The sequence below is a fragment of the Myxine glutinosa genome, chromosome 8, assembly GCF_964187855.1.
Source record: "Myxine glutinosa chromosome 8, kmMyxGlut1.1, whole genome shotgun sequence".
Classification (NCBI taxonomy): domain Eukaryota; kingdom Metazoa; phylum Chordata; class Myxini; order Myxiniformes; family Myxinidae; genus Myxine; species Myxine glutinosa.
The window spans coordinates 153,185,380-153,203,987 of record NC_136268.1 but is presented as its reverse complement, the minus strand read 5'-3'; the positions used below and the strand labels follow the sequence as shown (position 1 = coordinate 153,203,987).

The following is an 18,608-nucleotide window of genomic DNA, read 5'->3' as shown; positions in this document are numbered from 1 at the left end:
TTGAAGCACTGCCGCAGTGACGAGCAGTTATTATCATCAGGATATAAAAATACAAGAAAAATATATTGTCTTGGAAACAACAATTGAGGAAGAGGATTAACAGGACAATAATGTCATAGAAACTGGAAGCCAATTTACAGTAGACACGAAGTCGTACCTATGATACTATCTGCAATTCTGGGAAAGAGGACAGGAAGATTTGCTGATAAATAGTAAAGTCAGAACCACATCCCCTTTCCCACCCTCCCTCCCCTTTTACCAAGAATGACAGAAAGAAGTAGGCATTAAGAGCCAGCGAATGAGAGATCATGATGAAGCATGGCACAGGAGGATAAGCGGCTTCTCGGAGGCTAAGCAAACACTGAATCTGTAGAGGAAAAGAGATGATTCAGGAGAGACAGCTCCGGTCCCTATCCACCATATAGTCAGACTGAAAAGCAATGATGTGTCTTGTGAAGTGGTTGACCTAAGATTATCTATCGTCAAGTGCTCCCTCATCGTCTTGCTACTTGCTGCCATCTTCCTGGCAGTTGGCATGATTGACATAGCATTACACAAGTCACAAAAGAAGACCACTCGACTTGATGGCAAGAGTATACTGATGCAGATTCATATTCCCGTTCATGGAAATGCTCCTACCACCTGTTGAGGAGTTGCACCACTCTAAGAATGTCCGCGTCATTTGGGAAGATCTATCGACGTGGCATTGTCGAAATGAAACGTTTTTATAAATAGAGGTGTCCGATCGTTCCCACGAATGAAAAAGGTATAGCTCTACAGAATGTGTACCTCAAATTAGTACCTTGCTTTTTCCTTTTTTTCTTTTTCCGCCACACTTGCAGTCACGGTAAGTAAAGAGTGAAAAGTGGTGAATGCCATGCTCTTATGCAGCTTACCCCAAGCTTTTTGTGTTCCACTGTTAAAGGATTTACAGATAGGCGTGGTAAAAAGGCAGGTTTAGAGAAACATTGGAAACCAACACACTGGATGGAATTTAGATTTACATCGTTTTGATACTCTGAACTTTTTAATGTTATTAGCAGGGTTTTGATACATTAGAATGATGTAGCTCAGGTGCTTTGTGATTTCTTTAGGGTTTTTGTCATGTGTAGGACCAGTGCACAGCCAAAAATGCAGGTGCATCGTTTTATTTATGGTCCATTTTGAAGATGATTAGACAGTGCCGCAGTTTGCAAATGTTGCACTTTAAGCGCCCATCTCCGAGATGTCCTGAGAGTATTAAAAGTCAACATATGGGCTGCGGCTGCCGTTACATGTTGAACAGACTGGGGAGGAATGGGGAGTTTGAATTGGGTAAGAGGGGGGTCAGGCAGATTCCTCACTCCTTTGAGGTCATTGATGAGCCAACTGGGTTTTTTTTAATTTAATAAAATCTATTACAAACATGATAATTCCCCTGAAATTATCTTTATTTAGGGCAGCTCAGAGTCCAAGTCTTTACTACTACTGCTTTAAGCTGTATTTGAAACGAACAATCTCTGGTGCACCAACTAGCCCAGTCTCCTCATCACTCAGCCATCACTGGTTCATTTTGTTAATTCGATTTTACAAGTTTGTTTTTTCATCCAGTGATCAGTGATAAGCATCCAGTGATCAGAACAATTAACTGAGCCTGAAAACGATCTATACACAGTAACTGGCTTAAAAAAAGATATAAAAGTTATACAAGCCATATATATATATATATATATATATAATATGGGTGGAGTGGGGCACAAAATGATGAAATTAAAATTCATCGAAGGATTGAGCAAGTGGAAGACAGGAAAGAGAAGAGAGGGCAGGGATCGAAGCATGGCTCTTAGTAAAGATCTAAACGAGGTTGGTAGGTATTGGGAGGGTATGATAAGCATCATGTAGGGGGCCATACGAGGAAGAAGTGGATAGAGGGGTCAAAAATTACACCATATTGGTGTACATAATAAATAGATGACCACCTGGATGGTTAAAAATTAATGTCAATACCCCATTGGTCTTTTTCACTTGGCGCGCAAATTCTGGACTCGTTAGTGACATTATAAAATGTCGTCCTTTTCCTGTAAGCCACAGCTAGTAAGTAGTCTGTGTCATCTGCAGACAGGGGTACAGGAAAAAAATTTAACAGCTCCGTGCGTAGAATATGAAAGTGGTTTCACTGGACCACTGTCATTGCGGTTTGCAGTATACTGAGGCATTTAGCAAATCGTGCAGTGTTCCTTCAAATTCCTGGACTGCCTTGGCCTACATCTTATGACTCCGTGCAGCCATTGGTGGTCTTCATTGAGGAATGCTATCGCATCGCTGACTCCATTTAGGCCAAGGTCGTTAGTTTCTTAGCAACATAGCAGATATTTCCTTTGCTTGTCATTATTGACTTGTAGCACACTCAGGGACTGGCCGCACCTCAGTAATTTCTGATCTTGAGCTGTTTTCGTTGTTTCATTTAGTGGTGTGGTACTGAATTCCCAAACAGTGCTCCTTTGTTTTGTCCAATGTCATAGGAGGTTGAAGGTCTTCCAAAGCCAAGCAAACAAAGGGTTAACTTTAAAGAAGGCAGGCATTTCCCCTTGCATAATCAACAGAAAATGATCATTTTTGGCGGAATGTATGTCATACTTAAGCTATATGAGTCCCTCGTACTCTTATATTAGAAGGTATGCTTTTAACCTTTGAGTCATAGCCTTCGAATGAGAATTATAACTTCATAAAATTGGTATTGTACGAAGGCAGCGAGATGATTGAGGGTGTTTGAGAGTGTCAAGATGGAGCTGCATTGTGACTATACTCTCAAAGGAATGAAAACCGATGAAAGGATCCTCAGAGATGTAGTCTAGATCCTCAAATGCAGACAGAGATGGAAGATATAAAGTGCCAACTGAAACCATTGTCCGAACGAGGGCTTCAAAGCAAAACAAAATCAACTTTTAAGAAAAACTGAGAAATACTAGATCTGATTGATCATCATATATATATATTTTTGTCATTTTTCACCCATATACAGAATGAAAGGCATGACGCACCAAATGCAACCGGTAATTTCCACATTGGCAGACCTTGGCTTGTCTTGCCAACAAATGTATGTAATTCAAACAAGGCGCAACGTTGTGTGTGTGCTCCACAGCCTTTTGTGGAAAAGACATACGTTTGCCTTGGCAGACATTATTTTGAATTTCACTGAGATTGCATTTTATGAAAATAAAAAAGAATTAATAAAACAAAAAACTTTTTGGAATCGCCAGGTGTAGTAATTCTCAGTTTTATAATTAGGCCTCTCTTTAATATTTTAATATTGGTCTTTTTTCTCATCAGCCAATCTTGCGCTTAGCAGCTTCGCACGGAAGGTGCAAGGTAAATGTATTATTGGTGCTATTGCACGACCAAATTGTCGCGAGGAAAGTCTTGCATGTGTTTATTGTGTTTTGTGCTAATGTTGAAAAGCTTTCAGAAAGATGTTTTGTTTTGCATGATCAACTGATTTTAAAAAGCCATTTGCAATGTAGTTTTGAACCGAAATGTGAATACAAGCCAATATATTCTGGAATTGATTTTTAGTCGATTTTGGATTTTTAGTTGTCGAAGCAATTTCTCCTTGAGCCACGGGTTTGAAATTACGCCCGGAACTCGGAAAATAACAAACAAACACTAACATTGAATGGTGAATGCTTTGATACACCATCTCTGCAAATTGGGCTCTTTTCCCATGAGCCCTGCCTCAGCCCACTAAGGTGGCTCCCTCCACTCCTGGCAGAGACCTGCGCCATCAATAACGGTGGCTGTGACCGCACTTGCAAGGACACCTCGACGGGCGTTCACTGCAGCTGTCCTGCCGGTTTCACCTTGCAGGCTGATGGCAAGACCTGCAAAGGTGAGGTCAAGTGTCATAACTGCGTGATTGCAATGCTATTGTGACGCTGTGTTTGTTAACGGGTTGCTATGGTTACGGTACTGTCGATTAACGAAACGTCACGATTTTCAGGCCAATGGGTAAACAGGGGGAAGTGGGAGAAAACACCAAGAAGTGCACAATATTTATGCTGTTGCCTTGCATGTGTTTCCTCGTCACAGGTTTTGCTTTGACTAAGCTAAAGCTACAATACTTGAGTCGTAAATGCGATGTTTATTATTGTTCATTAGTCTTGAGTAATCCGGCATCATTTATTTTTCAGCCTTTAAGTGCTTGTGAGTTCATTTTTATAACCTAAGGATTGTGGTTTGCGGATGACTTCAATAACCATCTGTTTGCGCATGCCCTTTCTCAAGGCGACGTGTCCCTTTCCGGCAGACAACAGCAGCGGCTCGAAAGGTTGTTTAGAAATGGTCTAGAGCATGTTATAGTAATCCCTGTGGGCCGTGAACAGCTTGGGCCGGTGAATGAGTAAGGCGCAGTCTGTTTGTTCTGCTCTGTGTCATCGCAAAAAGGCACGGAAAAGTTTAGGAACTCCACTCTATTTCATATATTTATTTATCTTACAATGGAGCTTTCATTCCACGGCCAGGTTTCTCACAGTAATTTTAATGTACTTGTGTGTGTTGCGCAGCTAGATGAGTAGTTCTCAATGAGATGTGTGTGTGTGTTGCGCAGTGTGTGTGTGTGTTGCGCAGCTAGATGAGTAGTTCTCAATGAGATGAGAAGCTTTGATTTTAATGGAAAGTGCTACTGAGTGAGCATGTGATGCAAATGCAGAAAAACCTTCCTTGTGCAATCACTCAGCTAATATGTAAGGACCTGCATAAGCTAAACGAAACATCATTGGTAGACCAGCATGTTGTGCGTTAAAGTAACCTGCCTCACTCATCCACAACTATTGTACGTCCACAAAGCAGGAAGTGACCACAGGAAGGTTTTAAAATATACTTAGAAACTATCACTGGAAAGAAACCTATATTAAATGATGACAGATTAACCAGACTCTGTGGCGTAATGTTCAGAGCGTCCATTCCGAGTCTGGGGAGTCGGCCGTTCCACTCCCAGCCAAGTCATACAATATGGAACGTGCTGCTTCCTTGCTGGATGCTCAGCATTTTAAAAGGATAAAGGACGGACAAATGACCATAGGTTGGCATTCCACTGCGCAGACTTGCTGATGGGCCTAATGGCCTCCCCATGTGTTGGAAGTGGCCTCTTTCTAATGGCCTCCTTCTTAGGTAACTTATTTAAAGCCAAATAGTAAGATATATAGTTTTCAATGCATGGCCTGCAAACTCTTTTCATGATGCATTTTCCCAATTTAGAATCCCAGGTCTTGTATATCCATTGTGCCAATGTCCCGCTATTTTACGTGATGCGTGCGAGCTCCTAAATGAGCCTCGTCCTCAGGACGATACACCAATGAGGAGAAACTAAAGCGAGCAGGGACGTTTTATTCCCATGAAACGGTTCGTATGGAGCTGTCGTCCATCAACCGTAATGAACTCAAAGTCTTCCCATTCTTTCACTGGTTGTCTTCACCCTCTTAGTTTCATTGTTTTATTAACAAAACTGCTTCTAAGTTGCAATGTGAAATGCTAAAATTGGATTACTTTCAGTGAAACATGAAAGGTTGTTGCGGTGATGATCAGCCTACGGTAGTTACGTCATTTATGAGTAGAAGTAATATTGTGTAATATATTTAAATATCATCATACTGACGAGTTGGGAGATGGAACAGCAACCTCAGACGTGTGTAGAGAAATTTAAGCTTTCTATGACGTGGCTGCACCACCAGGTAAGTCAACTTTACAACTTTGCTGTCAGCAAATGGGCAGCCATGTTGAACTTTCTGTCATCGATCTTTCCTGCCCAGCTTCTTCTGTTCCTGTGGGGATCACCTGATCTTTTCGAACTGAAGACGTCTGTTTTACTGGCAGTCTTTGGGGAGCTGCACAAGCTCATGGCCTCAAAATGCTCTCTCTTTCACAAAGAGAGGTGAAGCTTCTCATCCGGTTCTGCCATTAACTCCTCGCTCGGCTTCTACAAGTAGCTTCTCTTTCTTTTTATTGCCAAATAACCCTGTCTGGCTGAATCTCTCCGACCCTTCTTTCAAGTTGCATGAAGTCGAGTTAGGAGAAAAATGTTTCTAAGACATTTGAAAGGATTTCTCATCCTCTGACACCTTGTTTTTCCATAACGACCGAAACAAGTGCTCTGCGGTCACCATATGGTTTGTCAGAAACCAACTTCCTTTCTAACCAATGTCTCAGCTCTTCAACCACTATCTTTCCTTAAATGCTTGGTGACATGTAATCACGTTTGTCATACAATAATGAAAAGTCCCAGGTCTTGATATTTCCATCACAATGGGACTGTATGGCACAACAGTTTGGTGATGACTAACCATTTATCGATTTGCTGACGACTCCACCATCTGCCGTGACACCTCTTATCCTTCAGATAGGCGGATATGGCAGCCTCTTCCCTATCTTCAGACCTTGATAAAATCACAACCTGGTCAAACACTTGGAATATATCTTTCTATCCTGACAAATCTCACGCCCTCACTGTCTCTCTCTGTCTCTCTGAAAGGACCCGGTGGCAAACCCTCGATTCTACTGTACTTCCTTAACAATTCCCTTGAGCAAGTTCAGTCTCTCAAACTCCTGGGTCTCACTTTCAGCATGATCTTTCTTGAGCAAACCATAGTTTGCTTGCTCAGTTCTTGAGCAAACTTGCTCAGTTCACAGGTACCTGCAAGGTGCATGCGGTCCAACATCATCCCCCTTCTGGTGCAAATCCCAAAATCTAGAATCACTGCTCACCGCCACTCATTTCTTCCTCTTTTTTTTTCCTGCCTGTGGAACCAACTTCCATGTCCTCTTCAATCTCATCCTTCCCTCCAGGTCTTCTGGACAGCTGTTCACCACCATCTCAGATTATCTCCATCCAAACCATGATATTTTCTACCCTCAATAACCGCCCTCCACCAATCCCACTTCCACTCCCAATTCCACCTCCTTACAAATTTTCAGTTTTTCCTTCCTGAGTGTTTGCTTCCATATTCATCTGGTCCACCCCATGTGTCCTTCCCTACCCCTTATTCCTCACACACCCATTATTTGCCCAAGTCTACCTTTGCTTCATCCTTCAACCTTGCTATTGGTTGCCCCCCCCCCCCCCTCCAATCGCTACTGTTCCTTTTCCGTTGCGTACTGATCCGTTAAGTGTTCTAGCTCTTCCACGACCCTTGACTCTGTTGACAAGAAAAAAAACGTTTGTTCAACTTTTTTTTTTTTTAACGTTCAACATGTTTTGTTCAACTGGTATCTCTTCTGTAGATACAGTACTCTTCTGCAAAAAAATTTTATTATTGTTTGCTTCCCATGTGCTTCTAAAGTGACACGTATTGCCCCAATCCAAGACTAATCCAAGAATAATGAAAAAAGTCAATGTGCCCATAAGTAGAATGAAGAACTCACCGGCAGATCTGGGGCGAATCATGGGGGCCTGCCTTCCCCAAATGTCAAAGGGTGGAAAGAAAAAAGGGAAAAGAAGAAGTAAAATAATCAAGCCTGCACCAATTTGGAAGGCATAACTTATCTCCTTCCATGCAACAAGAGTCCAGCCAACACAGAGGATTTGGGTAGGCATCATTGTCTTTTTAACATTATGGTGAAGGAGCCGGGGCTCCCACGTCGATCGGAAGAATGGACGCGACAAAAAGCTAGAATTCATCTGAGTTGCTTTAATGAAATCAAACACTCAGGCACTCTGAAAAACCGTTTATCAGTCAGCAATATATATCTATTCCGCCAGGGGGTTTGCCCAGGCCCGGCGCCAGGGGGCGTGGCCCAGCGTCCTGGCTGCGGCCTGGCAAGTTGAGGGCGAGCCTGGGCGTCCTGGACGAGCCCGGCATGGTGATCGCTCCGCGTCCTTGATAGGTGCAAGGCGATTGTGAAAACTCAGCGGCAGCCGCTACACACGTCCCCCCAGAATCGACTTGCACCGGCAGGGTCAATTTGAGGGGGGTCCTGATGACCCGGCCGAAGCGACCCCTGGCGGGTCGTGGGAGGGGGTCCGGTGAGGTGGTGGGCGGTCGAGTGGGGGGCACCGTGGACGGGGGACGGCCTCGCCGCGGCGGAAGGGCCACCCGTGGTGGGTGGTCGACGTCCACGTGCGCCGGCTTGAGGCGGTCCACAGCAATCCGGTCCGACCTGCCGCCGATGTCGATGACGAACGACTTGTCGTCCCGTCGCAGCACCCGGAAGGGCCCGTCGTACGGCGGCTGGAGTGGCCACCGATGTGCGTCGTGACGCACAAAAACATACTCCGCTGTGCGGAGTGCTGGGGGAACGTAGGACTGGGGGTCACCGTGGTGGGATGTTGGCACGGGGGCAAACCGTCGGGCGGCCTCCTGGAGGTCCGAGCGCTGGTGAGCTGCGGACCAGGGACTGGTAGCGTCGGGCACAAATTCGCCCGGGACGCGTAGCACCTGGCCATAGACAAGCTCGGCGGTGGATGCCTGGAGGTCCTCCTTGGGGGCCGTGCGAAGGCCCAAAAGGACCCACGGCAGCCGGTCGGCCCACCCGACGTCTTGAAGGCCGGCCATGAGCGCGGCCTTCATGGAGCGGTGGAATCGCTCGCACAACCCGTTTGCTTGGGGGTGGTAGGCCGTAGTATGGTGGAGCTTGATCCCCAGGTTGCGGGCGACCGCGCCCCACAGCTCGGAGGTGAACTGTGGACCGCGGTCTGACGAGATGTCCGCCGGTGCGCCGAAGCGGGCGACCCAGGTGGCGATGAAAGCCTGCGCCACGTCGGCGGTGGTGGTGGAGACGAGGGGAACGGCCTCCGGCCACCTGGTGGTCCTGTCCACCATGGTGAGCAGGTGTGTGAACCCCCGTGACGGGGGGAGGGGGCCCACCAGATCCACGTTGACGTGGTCGAAACGTCGTTCGGGCACGGTGAAAGGTGCCAGCGGGGCCTGGGTGTGTCGGTGGACCTTGGCCCGTTGGCAGGCCGTGCAGGCGCTGGTCCAATCGCGGACGTCCCGACGAAGGCCGTGCCAGACGAAACGCGCCGACACCAGCTTCTGGGAAGCTTTCCGGCCCGGGTGGGAAAGACCGTGGAGGGAGGCGAAGATGCGGCGTTGCCAGGCGACGGGCACGATGGGGCGAGGCTGGCCTTGGGAGACGTCGCAGAGCAGGACAGTGTCCGCGCAGGGGATGTCGGCCAGGCGGAGGCCCGTGTCCGCCACCCGGAGGGCTTGCACCGTGGTGTCGGTGGTTTGGTCCGCCGCCATAAGCGCAAAATCCACGCCCAGGTGGACCGCGTTCGCGCTGGCCCGGGAAAGACAGTCGGCCACGGCGTTGTTTTTGCCGGCGACGTGCCGGATGTCCGTGGTAAACTCCGACACGGCGGAGAGGTGGCGCTGTTGGCGGGCCGACCATGGCTCCGTGACCTTGGCCATGGCGTAAACCAACGGCTTGTGGTCGACGAACGCCGTGAAAGGTCGGCCCTCCAGGAGGTGGCGGAAATGGCGGACGGCCAGGTGTAGACCGAGGAGCTCCCGGTCAAACGTGCTGTATTTGAGCTCGTTCGGCCGGAGCTGCTGGCTGAAAAAAGCGAGTGGCTGCCAAACCCCGTTCACCCATTGCTCATGTACGGCGCCCACCGCGTAGTCGGAGGCATCCGTGGTGAGGGCGATGGGAGCGTTGAGCACCGGGTGAGCGAGCAGTGTTGCGTCGGCGAGGGCCCGCTTTGAGCCTTGGAAGCCCGCATCCATTGCTGCGGACCAGGCGATGTCGTGCTTGGCCGGCATGCCCCGGAGGGCTTCGTAGAGGGGCCGCATAAGCTGAGCAGCGCGGGGCACGAAGCGGTGATAAAAATTCACCATTCCCAGGAATTCCTGCAGGGCCTTTATGGTGCGGGGACGCGGGAACGTGGTGATGGCCTCGACCTTGGTTGGCAGCGGCACGGCCCCGTTCTTGGTGATGTGATGGCCCAAAAAATCAACGGCCGTCGTGCCGAAGTGGCATTTGGCCGGGTTGACGATGAGGCCGTGCTCGCTGAGGCGCTCGAACAGTGTCCGGAGGTGGAGGAGGTGCTCGGCCCGGGACGTGCTGGCGACGAGGATGTCGTCCAGGTAAACGAAAAGGAACGGCAGGTCACGCAGCACGCCGTCCATCAAGCGCTGGAACGCCTGAGCCGCGTTCTTGAGACCAAACGGCATCCGCAAGAATTCGAATAAGCCGAACGGCGTGATGACTGCCGTTTTAGGGACGTCGGCCGCCCTGACAGGTACCTGGTGATATCCCCGTATGAGGTCAATTTTCGAAAAAATGACCCGTCCCGCCAGACGGGCGGAGAAGTCTTGGATATGCGGGATCGGGTACCTGTCGGGGGTGGTAGCGTCATTGAGACGGCGGTAGTCGCCACACGGGCGCCATCCACCCCCCGGCTTTGGCACGATGTGCAGTGGCGAGGCCCACGCGCTATCGGAGCGCCGCACGATGCCGAGGTGCTCCAACGCGTCGAATTCGGCCTTCGCTACGGCGAGCTTGGCTGGGTCGAGGCGGCGGGCCCTGGCGTAGACCGGCGGGCCCGTGGTTGGTATGTGGTGCTCGATCCCATGCCGTACTGCGACGGCCGAAAACGTCGGCCGCGTGAGGGCCGGGAACTCCGTGAGCAGGCGAGCAAACTCGTTCGCCGCCGGGACGGCGCATGCCAGCTCGGTCGGCGCGGAGCTGCTCAATGTGCATACCAGGGAGCTGAAGGTTTCAGCGTTGATTAAACGACGCCGTTGGACGTCCACCAGCAGTCCGTGTGCGCAGAGGAAGTCGGCGCCTAGCAGAGCCACGGGCACGTTGGCGGTTACAAACGTCCAAGCAAAGCGTTGGCCGCCGAAGCAGAGGGTGACGTTGCGCGGGCCGAAGGTGCGGATAGTCGATCCGTTGGCCGCAACTAAGGAGGGGCCGCAAACCGCGGATTGCCTGTCCTGGTCAGAGGCGGGTATGACGCTCAGTTGGGCGCCGGTGTCGCACAGGAAGCGCCGTCCGGACGCTTTATCCGTGATGAACAGTAAGTTGCCCGTGTGGCCGGCGCTCATGGCTGGTAATGAACGCCGGCCCGGCCGTTTCCCGGCCTGCCGAAGGTGCACGGGGGTCGGCATGTCCGGGCCTTCTGTCCGAACCTGGCATGATAGTAACACCACGCTTGGTCAGGTGGAGGCCTCGGTCGTCGTGCCGGAGGTGGTCGGCTCAGTAGAGCGGCCGCCAATGGCATCGGCAGTTCGGCCGTCGACCGTGCCGGGTGCTCGGGCGCCCTGGGTGTTGCGTCGGACGGCGGTGGGTCCCATGTCGCCGCTACGATGCGCTGTCCTGCGGCGGAGATCTTGTCGGCTTCTCTGGCAAGGGCCCGGGGATCTGTGATCGTCGTGCTTGCCAGGGCGAGGCGTACCGGGTTAGGCAGCTGACGGAAGAACAGCTCCCGGAACAGGAATGCCGGAGAGTGCTCGCCGAGCAGTGAAAGCATGTAGTCCATGCGCTCGGAAGGGCGCGTGTCGCCGAGCTCAGGCAGATCGAGCAGGCGCCGTGCGCGTTCCGCCGATGGGAGGGCGAAAGCATCGAGGAGCAGCTTCTTAATCGCGCCGTATTTGTCAGCGGCTGGCGGGCTTTCGAGGAGGCTCAGGGCGCGGGCCGCGGTAACCGACCCGAGCGCAGCTACCACATGGTGGAAGCGGGTGTCGTCGGCCGTGATGCCTCGCAGGGCGAACAGGGACTCCGCCTGTGCGAACCAAACCGCCGTGTGAGCCTCCCAGAAGGTAGGCAGTTTAAGGGCGACTGCCGTGTCCATGTCGATAGGTCACCAATGAAGGAGCCGGGGCTCCCACGTCGATCGGAAGAATGGACGCGACAAAAAGCTAGAATTCATCTGAGTTGCTTTAATGAAATCAAACACTCAGGCACTCTGAAAAACCGTTTATCAGTCAGCAATATATATCTATTCCGCCAGGGGGTTTGCCCAGGCCCGGCGCCAGGGGGCGTGGCCCAGCGTCCTGGCTGCGGCCTGGCAAGTTGAGGGCGAGCCTGGGCGTCCTGGACGAGCCCGGCATGGTGATCGGTGATCGCTCCGCGTCCTTGATAGGTGCAAGGCGATTGTGAAAACTCATCGGCAGCCGCTACAATGGTAATTATAAAGAACATCGGAAGACAATTAACAAATGAACACACTAAATGGGATGAGCCTCGGATCTCAGTTTTGTGAGCTACATGCTCAGATCGAAAGACCAAACGGCTCTCCTGCTCCACATTGAATGTCTTTTTGTCTTCTACGGTCAACCCTTTGTTGTATTTTGTACACAAACCCACAACGTGCCAACACACATCCCAGCGACAGGAAGGCCATGTCCACAACAAACACTGATGTTTGGTGGAGAGGGCGAGTCCAAAACTGACCCTCATCATTGAGCAATAATTTCTGACCCTATTAATCCCATATTCATGCCCTGTCTGTCTCAAAGAAAAACGCTCGTCGAGTCGTCCTAATTCTTATGCAACAATCCTTTGTTAGAAACGGAGTCTCTCAAGCCTCTGTCAACTACCCAGCTCATCCACCAAGTTTTGTCATAACTCGTCAACAACTTTTTGAAATATCGTGCTATTTATCATGTTTGGCCCCATCTCTCAATTGTGAAGAATCACTTACAAAGTTATAGAATCCGTCTTCACCAAAGCCAAATCAATTTGTCCTTGACACACACACACACACACACACACACACACACACACACACACACACACACACACACACACACACACACACACACACACACACACACACATATATATATATATACTAGCTTGGCTCGGCTCGCTGCGCTCGCCTCACCAAGCGTCGTTACTGAGGGACGGGCTTATTTTAGCTGAGGATAATGACTGTACCAGAGTTGCTGTGTTGTCATGATTTACACCAATCATAATACAAACAATTACTTTGCACAAATGTATTTGTTGTGTTTGTGATATTACATTTTTATAGGCAATTTAGGTTGAAGATTTAGGTTAAGAAAAAACAATTCAAAAAAGAACCCCTCAGCACATACATAGGGGAGGGGTAGGTGCAGACTGGAAGTTTGGGACGATTACACCTCACCACCAAGTAATTCAAAACACCTCACCACCAAGTAATTCAAAACACCTCACCACCAAGTAATTCAAAACACCTCACCACCAAGTAATTCAAAACACCTCACCACCAAGTAATTCAAAACACCTCACCACCAAGTAATTCAAAACACCTCACCACCAAGTATTTCAAAACACCTCACCACCATGTAATTCAAAACACCTCACCACCAAGTAATTCAAAACACCTCACCACCAAGTAATTCAAAACACCTCACCACCAAGTAATTCAAAACACCTCACCACCAAGTAATTCAAAACACCTCACCACCAAGTATTTCAAAACACCTCACCACCACGTAATTCAAAACACCTCACCACCAAGTAATTCAAAACACCTCACCACCAAGTATTTCAAAACACCTCACCACCACGTAATTCAAAATACCTCACCACCAAGTAATTCAAAACACCTCACCACCAAGTAATTCAAAACACCTCACCACCAAGTAATTCAAAACACCTCACCACCAAGTAATTCATAATACCTCACCACCAAGTAATTCAAAATACCTCACCACCAAGTAATTCAAAATACCTCACCACCAAGTAATTCAAAACACCTCACCACCACGTAATTCAAAATACCTCACCACCAAGTAATTCAAAACACCTCACCACCAAGTAATTCAAAACACCTCACCACCAAGTAATTCAAAATACCTCACCACCAAGTAATTCAAAACACGTCACGACCACGTAATTCAAAATACCTCACCACCAAGTAATTCAAAACACCTCACCACCAAGTAATTCAAAACACCTCACCACCAAGTAATTCAAAACACCTCACCACCAAGTAATTTAAAACACCTCACCACCACGTAATTCAAAATACCTCACCACCAAGTAATTCAAAACACCTCACCACCAAGTAATTCAAAACACCTCACCACCAAGTAATTCAAAACACCTCACCACCAAGTAATTCAAAACACCTCACCACCAACTAATTCAAAACACCTCACCACCAAGTAATTCAAAACACCTCACCACCAAGTAATTCAAAATACCTCACCACCAAGTAATTCAAAACACCTCACCACCACGTAATTCAAAATACCTCACCACCAAGTAATTCAAAACACCTCACCACCAAGTAATTTAAAACACCTCACCACCACGTAATTCAAAATACCTCACCACCAAGTAATTCAAAACACCTCACCACCAAGTAATTCAAAACACCTCACCACCAAGTAATTCAAAACACCTCACCACCAAGTATTTCAAAATACCTCACGACCAAGTAATTCAAAACACCTCACCACCAAGTAATTCAAAACACCTCACCACCAAGTAATTCAAAACACCTCACCACCAAGTAATTCAAAACACCTCACCACCACGTAATTCAAAACACCTCACCACCAAGTAATTTAAAACACCTCACCACCACGTAATTCAAAATACCTCACCACCAAGTAATTCAAAACACCTCACCACCAAGTAATTCAAAATACCTCACCACCAAGTAATTCAAAACACCTCACCACCACGTAATTCAAAATACCTCACCACTAAGTAATTCAAAACACCTCACCACCACGTAATTCAAAATACCTCACCACCAAGTAATTCAAAATACCTCACCACCAAGTAATTCAAAACACCTCACCACCAAGTAATTCAAAACACCTCACCACCAAGTAATTCAAAACACCTCACCACCAAGTAATTCAAAATACCTCACCACCAAGTAATTCAAAACACCTCACCACCACGTAATTCAAAATACCTCACCACTAAGTAATTCAAAACACCTCACCACCACGTAATTCAAAATACCTCACCACCAAGTAATTCAAAACACCTCACCACCAAGTAATTCAAAACACCTCACCACCAAGTAATTCAAAACACCTCACCACCAAGTAATTCAAAACACCTCACCACCAAGTAATTCAAAATACCTCACCACCAAGTAATTCAAAATACCTCACCACCAAGTAATTCAAAATACCTCACCACCAAGTAATTCAAAACACCTCACCACCACGTAATTCAAAATACCTCACCACTAAGTAATTCAAAACACCTCACCACCAAGTAATTCAAAACACCTCACCACCAAGTAATTCAAAACACCTCACCACCAAGTAATTCAAAACACCTCACCACCAAGTAATTCAAAACACCTCACCACCAAGTAATTCAAAACACCTCACCACCACGTAATTCAAAATACCTCACCACCAAGTAATTCAAAACACCTCACCACCAAGTAATTCAAAACACCTCACCACCAAGTAATTCAAAACACCTCACCACCACGTAATTCAAAATACCTCACCACCAAGTAATTCAAAACACCTCACCACCAAGTAATTCAAAACACCTCACCACCAAGTAATTCAAAACACCTCACCACCAAGTATTTCAAAACACCTCACCACCACGTAATTCAAAATACCTCACCACCAACTAATTCAAAACACCTCACCACCAAGTAATTCAAAACACCTCACCACCAAGTAATTCAAAACACCTCACCACCAAGTAATTCAAAACACCTCACCACCAAGTAATTCAAATTACCTCACCACCAAGTAATTCAAAATACCTCACCACCAAGTAATTCAAAATACCTCACCACCAAGTAATTCAAAACACCTCACCACCACGTAATTCAAAATACCTCACCACCAAGTAATTCAAAACACCTCACCACCAAGTAATTCAAAACACCTCACCACCAAGTAATTCAAAACACCTCACCACCAAGTAATTCAAAACACCTCACCACCAAGTAATTCAAAATACCTCACCACCAAGTAATTCAAAACACCTCACCACCACGTAATTCAAAATACCTCACCACCAAGTAATTCAAAATACCTCACCACCAAGTAATTCAAAACACCTCACCACCAAGTAATTCAAAACACCTCACCACCAAGTAATTCAAAATACCTCACCACCAAGTAATTCAAAACACGTCACGACCACGTAATTCAAAATACCTCACCACCAAGTAATTCAAAACACCTCACCACCAAGTAATTCAAAACACCTCACCACCAAGTAATTCAAAACACCTCACCACCAAGTAATTTAAAACACCTCACCACCACGTAATTCAAAATACCTCACCACCAAGTAATTCAAAACACCTCACCACCAAGTAATTCAAAACACCTCACCACCAAGTAATTCAAAACACCTCACCACCAAGTAATTCAAAACACCTCACCACCAACTAATTCAAAACACCTCACCACCAACTAATTCAAAACACCTCACCACCAAGTAATTCAAAACACCTCACCACCAAGTAATTCAAAATACCTCACCACCAAGTAATTCAAAACACCTCACCACCACGTAATTCAAAATACCTCACCACCAAGTAATTCAAAACACCTCACCACCAAGTAATTTAAAACACCTCACCACCACGTAATTCAAAATACCTCACCACCAAGTAATTCAAAACACCTCACCACCAAGTAATTCAAAACACCTCACCACCAAGTAATTCAAAACACCTCACCACCAAGTATTTCAAAATACCTCACGACCAAGTAATTCAAAACACCTCACCACCAAGTAATTCAAAACACCTCACCACCAAGTAATTCAAAACACCTCACCACCAAGTAATTCAAAACACCTCACCACCACGTAATTCAAAACACCTCACCACCAAGTAATTTAAAACACCTCACCACCACGTAATTCAAAATACCTCACCACCAAGTAATTCAAAACACCTCACCACCAAGTAATTCAAAATACCTCACCACCAAGTAATTCAAAACACCTCACCACCACGTAATTCAAAATACCTCACCACTAAGTAATTCAAAACACCTCACCACCACGTAATTCAAAATACCTCACCACCAAGTAATTCAAAACACCTCACCACCACGTAATTCAAAATACCTCACCACCAAGTAATTCAAAACACCTCACCACCAAGTAATTCAAAACACCTCACCACCAAGTAATTTAAAACACCTCACCACCACGTAATTCAAAATACCTCACCACCAAGTAATTCAAAACACCTCACCACCAAGTAATTCAAAACACCTCACCACCAAGTAATTCAAAACACCTCACCACCAAGTATTTCAAAACACCTCACCACCACGTAATTCAAAATACCTCACCACCAACTAATTCAAAATACCTCACCACCAACTAATTCAAAACACCTCACCACCAAGTAATTCAAAACACCTCACCACCAAGTAATTCAAAACACCTCACCACCAAGTAATTCAAAACACCTCACCACCAAGTAATTCAAAACACCTCACCACCAAGTAATTCAAAATACCTCACCACCAAGTAATTCAAAATACCTCACCACCAAGTAATTCAAAATACCTCACCACCAAGTAATTCAAAACACCTCACCACCACGTAATTCAAAATACCTCACCACTAAGTAATTCAAAACACCTCACCACCAAGTAATTCAAAACACCTCACCACCAAGTAATTCAAAACACCTCACCACCAAGTAATTCAAAACACCTCACCACCAAGTAATTCAAAACACCTCACCACCAAGTAATTCAAAACACCTCACCACCACGTAATTCAAAATACCTCACCACCAAGTAATTCAAAACACCTCACCACCAAGTAATTCAAAACACCTCACCACCAAGTAATTCAAAACACCTCACCACCACGTAATTCAAAATACCTCACCACCAAGTAATTCAAAACACCTCACCACCAAGTAATTCAAAACACCTCACCACCAAGTAATTCAAAACACCTCACCACCAAGTATTTCAAAACACCTCACCACCACGTAATTCAAAATACCTCACCACCAACTAATTCAAAACACCTCACCACCAAGTAATTCAAAACACCTCACCACCAAGTAATTCAAAACACCTCACCACCAAGTAATTCAAAACACCTCACCACCAAGTAATTCAAATTACCTCACCACCAAGTAATTCAAAATACCTCACCACCAAGTAATTCAAAATACCTCACCACCAAGTAATTCAAAACACCTCACCACCACGTAATTCAAAATACCTCACCACCAAGTAATTCAAAACACCTCACCACCAAGTAATTCAAAACACCTCACCACCAAGTAATTCAAAACACCTCACCACCAAGTAATTCAAAACACCTCACCACCAAGTAATTCAAAATACCTCACCACCAAGTAATTCAAAACACCTCACCACCACGTAATTCAAAATACCTCACCACCAAGTAATTCAAAACACCTCACTACCAAGTAATTCAAAACACCTCACCACCAAGTAATTTAAAACACCTCCCCACCACGTAATTCAAAATACCTCACCACCAAGTAATTCAAAACACCTCACCACCAAGTAATTCAAAACACCTCACCACCAAGTAATTCAAAACACCTCACCACCAAGTATTTCAAAACACCTCACCACCACGTAATTCAAAATACCTCACCACCAACTAATTCAAAACACCTCACCACCAAGTAATTCAAAACACCTCACCACCAAGTAATTCAAAACACCTCACCACCAAGTAATTCAAAACAC

The 18,608-nt window shown here is 46.7% G+C and overlaps 1 protein-coding gene across 4 annotated transcripts in view; it reads left to right on the top strand.

Moving 5' to 3' along the window:
• LOC137433036 (signal peptide, CUB and EGF-like domain-containing protein 2) overlaps nt 1–18,608 on the top strand; it is a 398,204-nt gene that overhangs the window by 172,215 nt on the left and 207,381 nt on the right. For all 4 annotated transcript variants that reach the window (XM_078783854.1, XM_068125439.2, XM_068125442.2 and 1 more), the window contains one exon: nt 3,749–3,865. In XM_078783854.1, the coding sequence (XP_078639980.1) occupies nt 3,749–3,865 (117 nt within the window). The remainder of the gene's footprint in view (nt 1–3,748; nt 3,866–18,608) is intronic.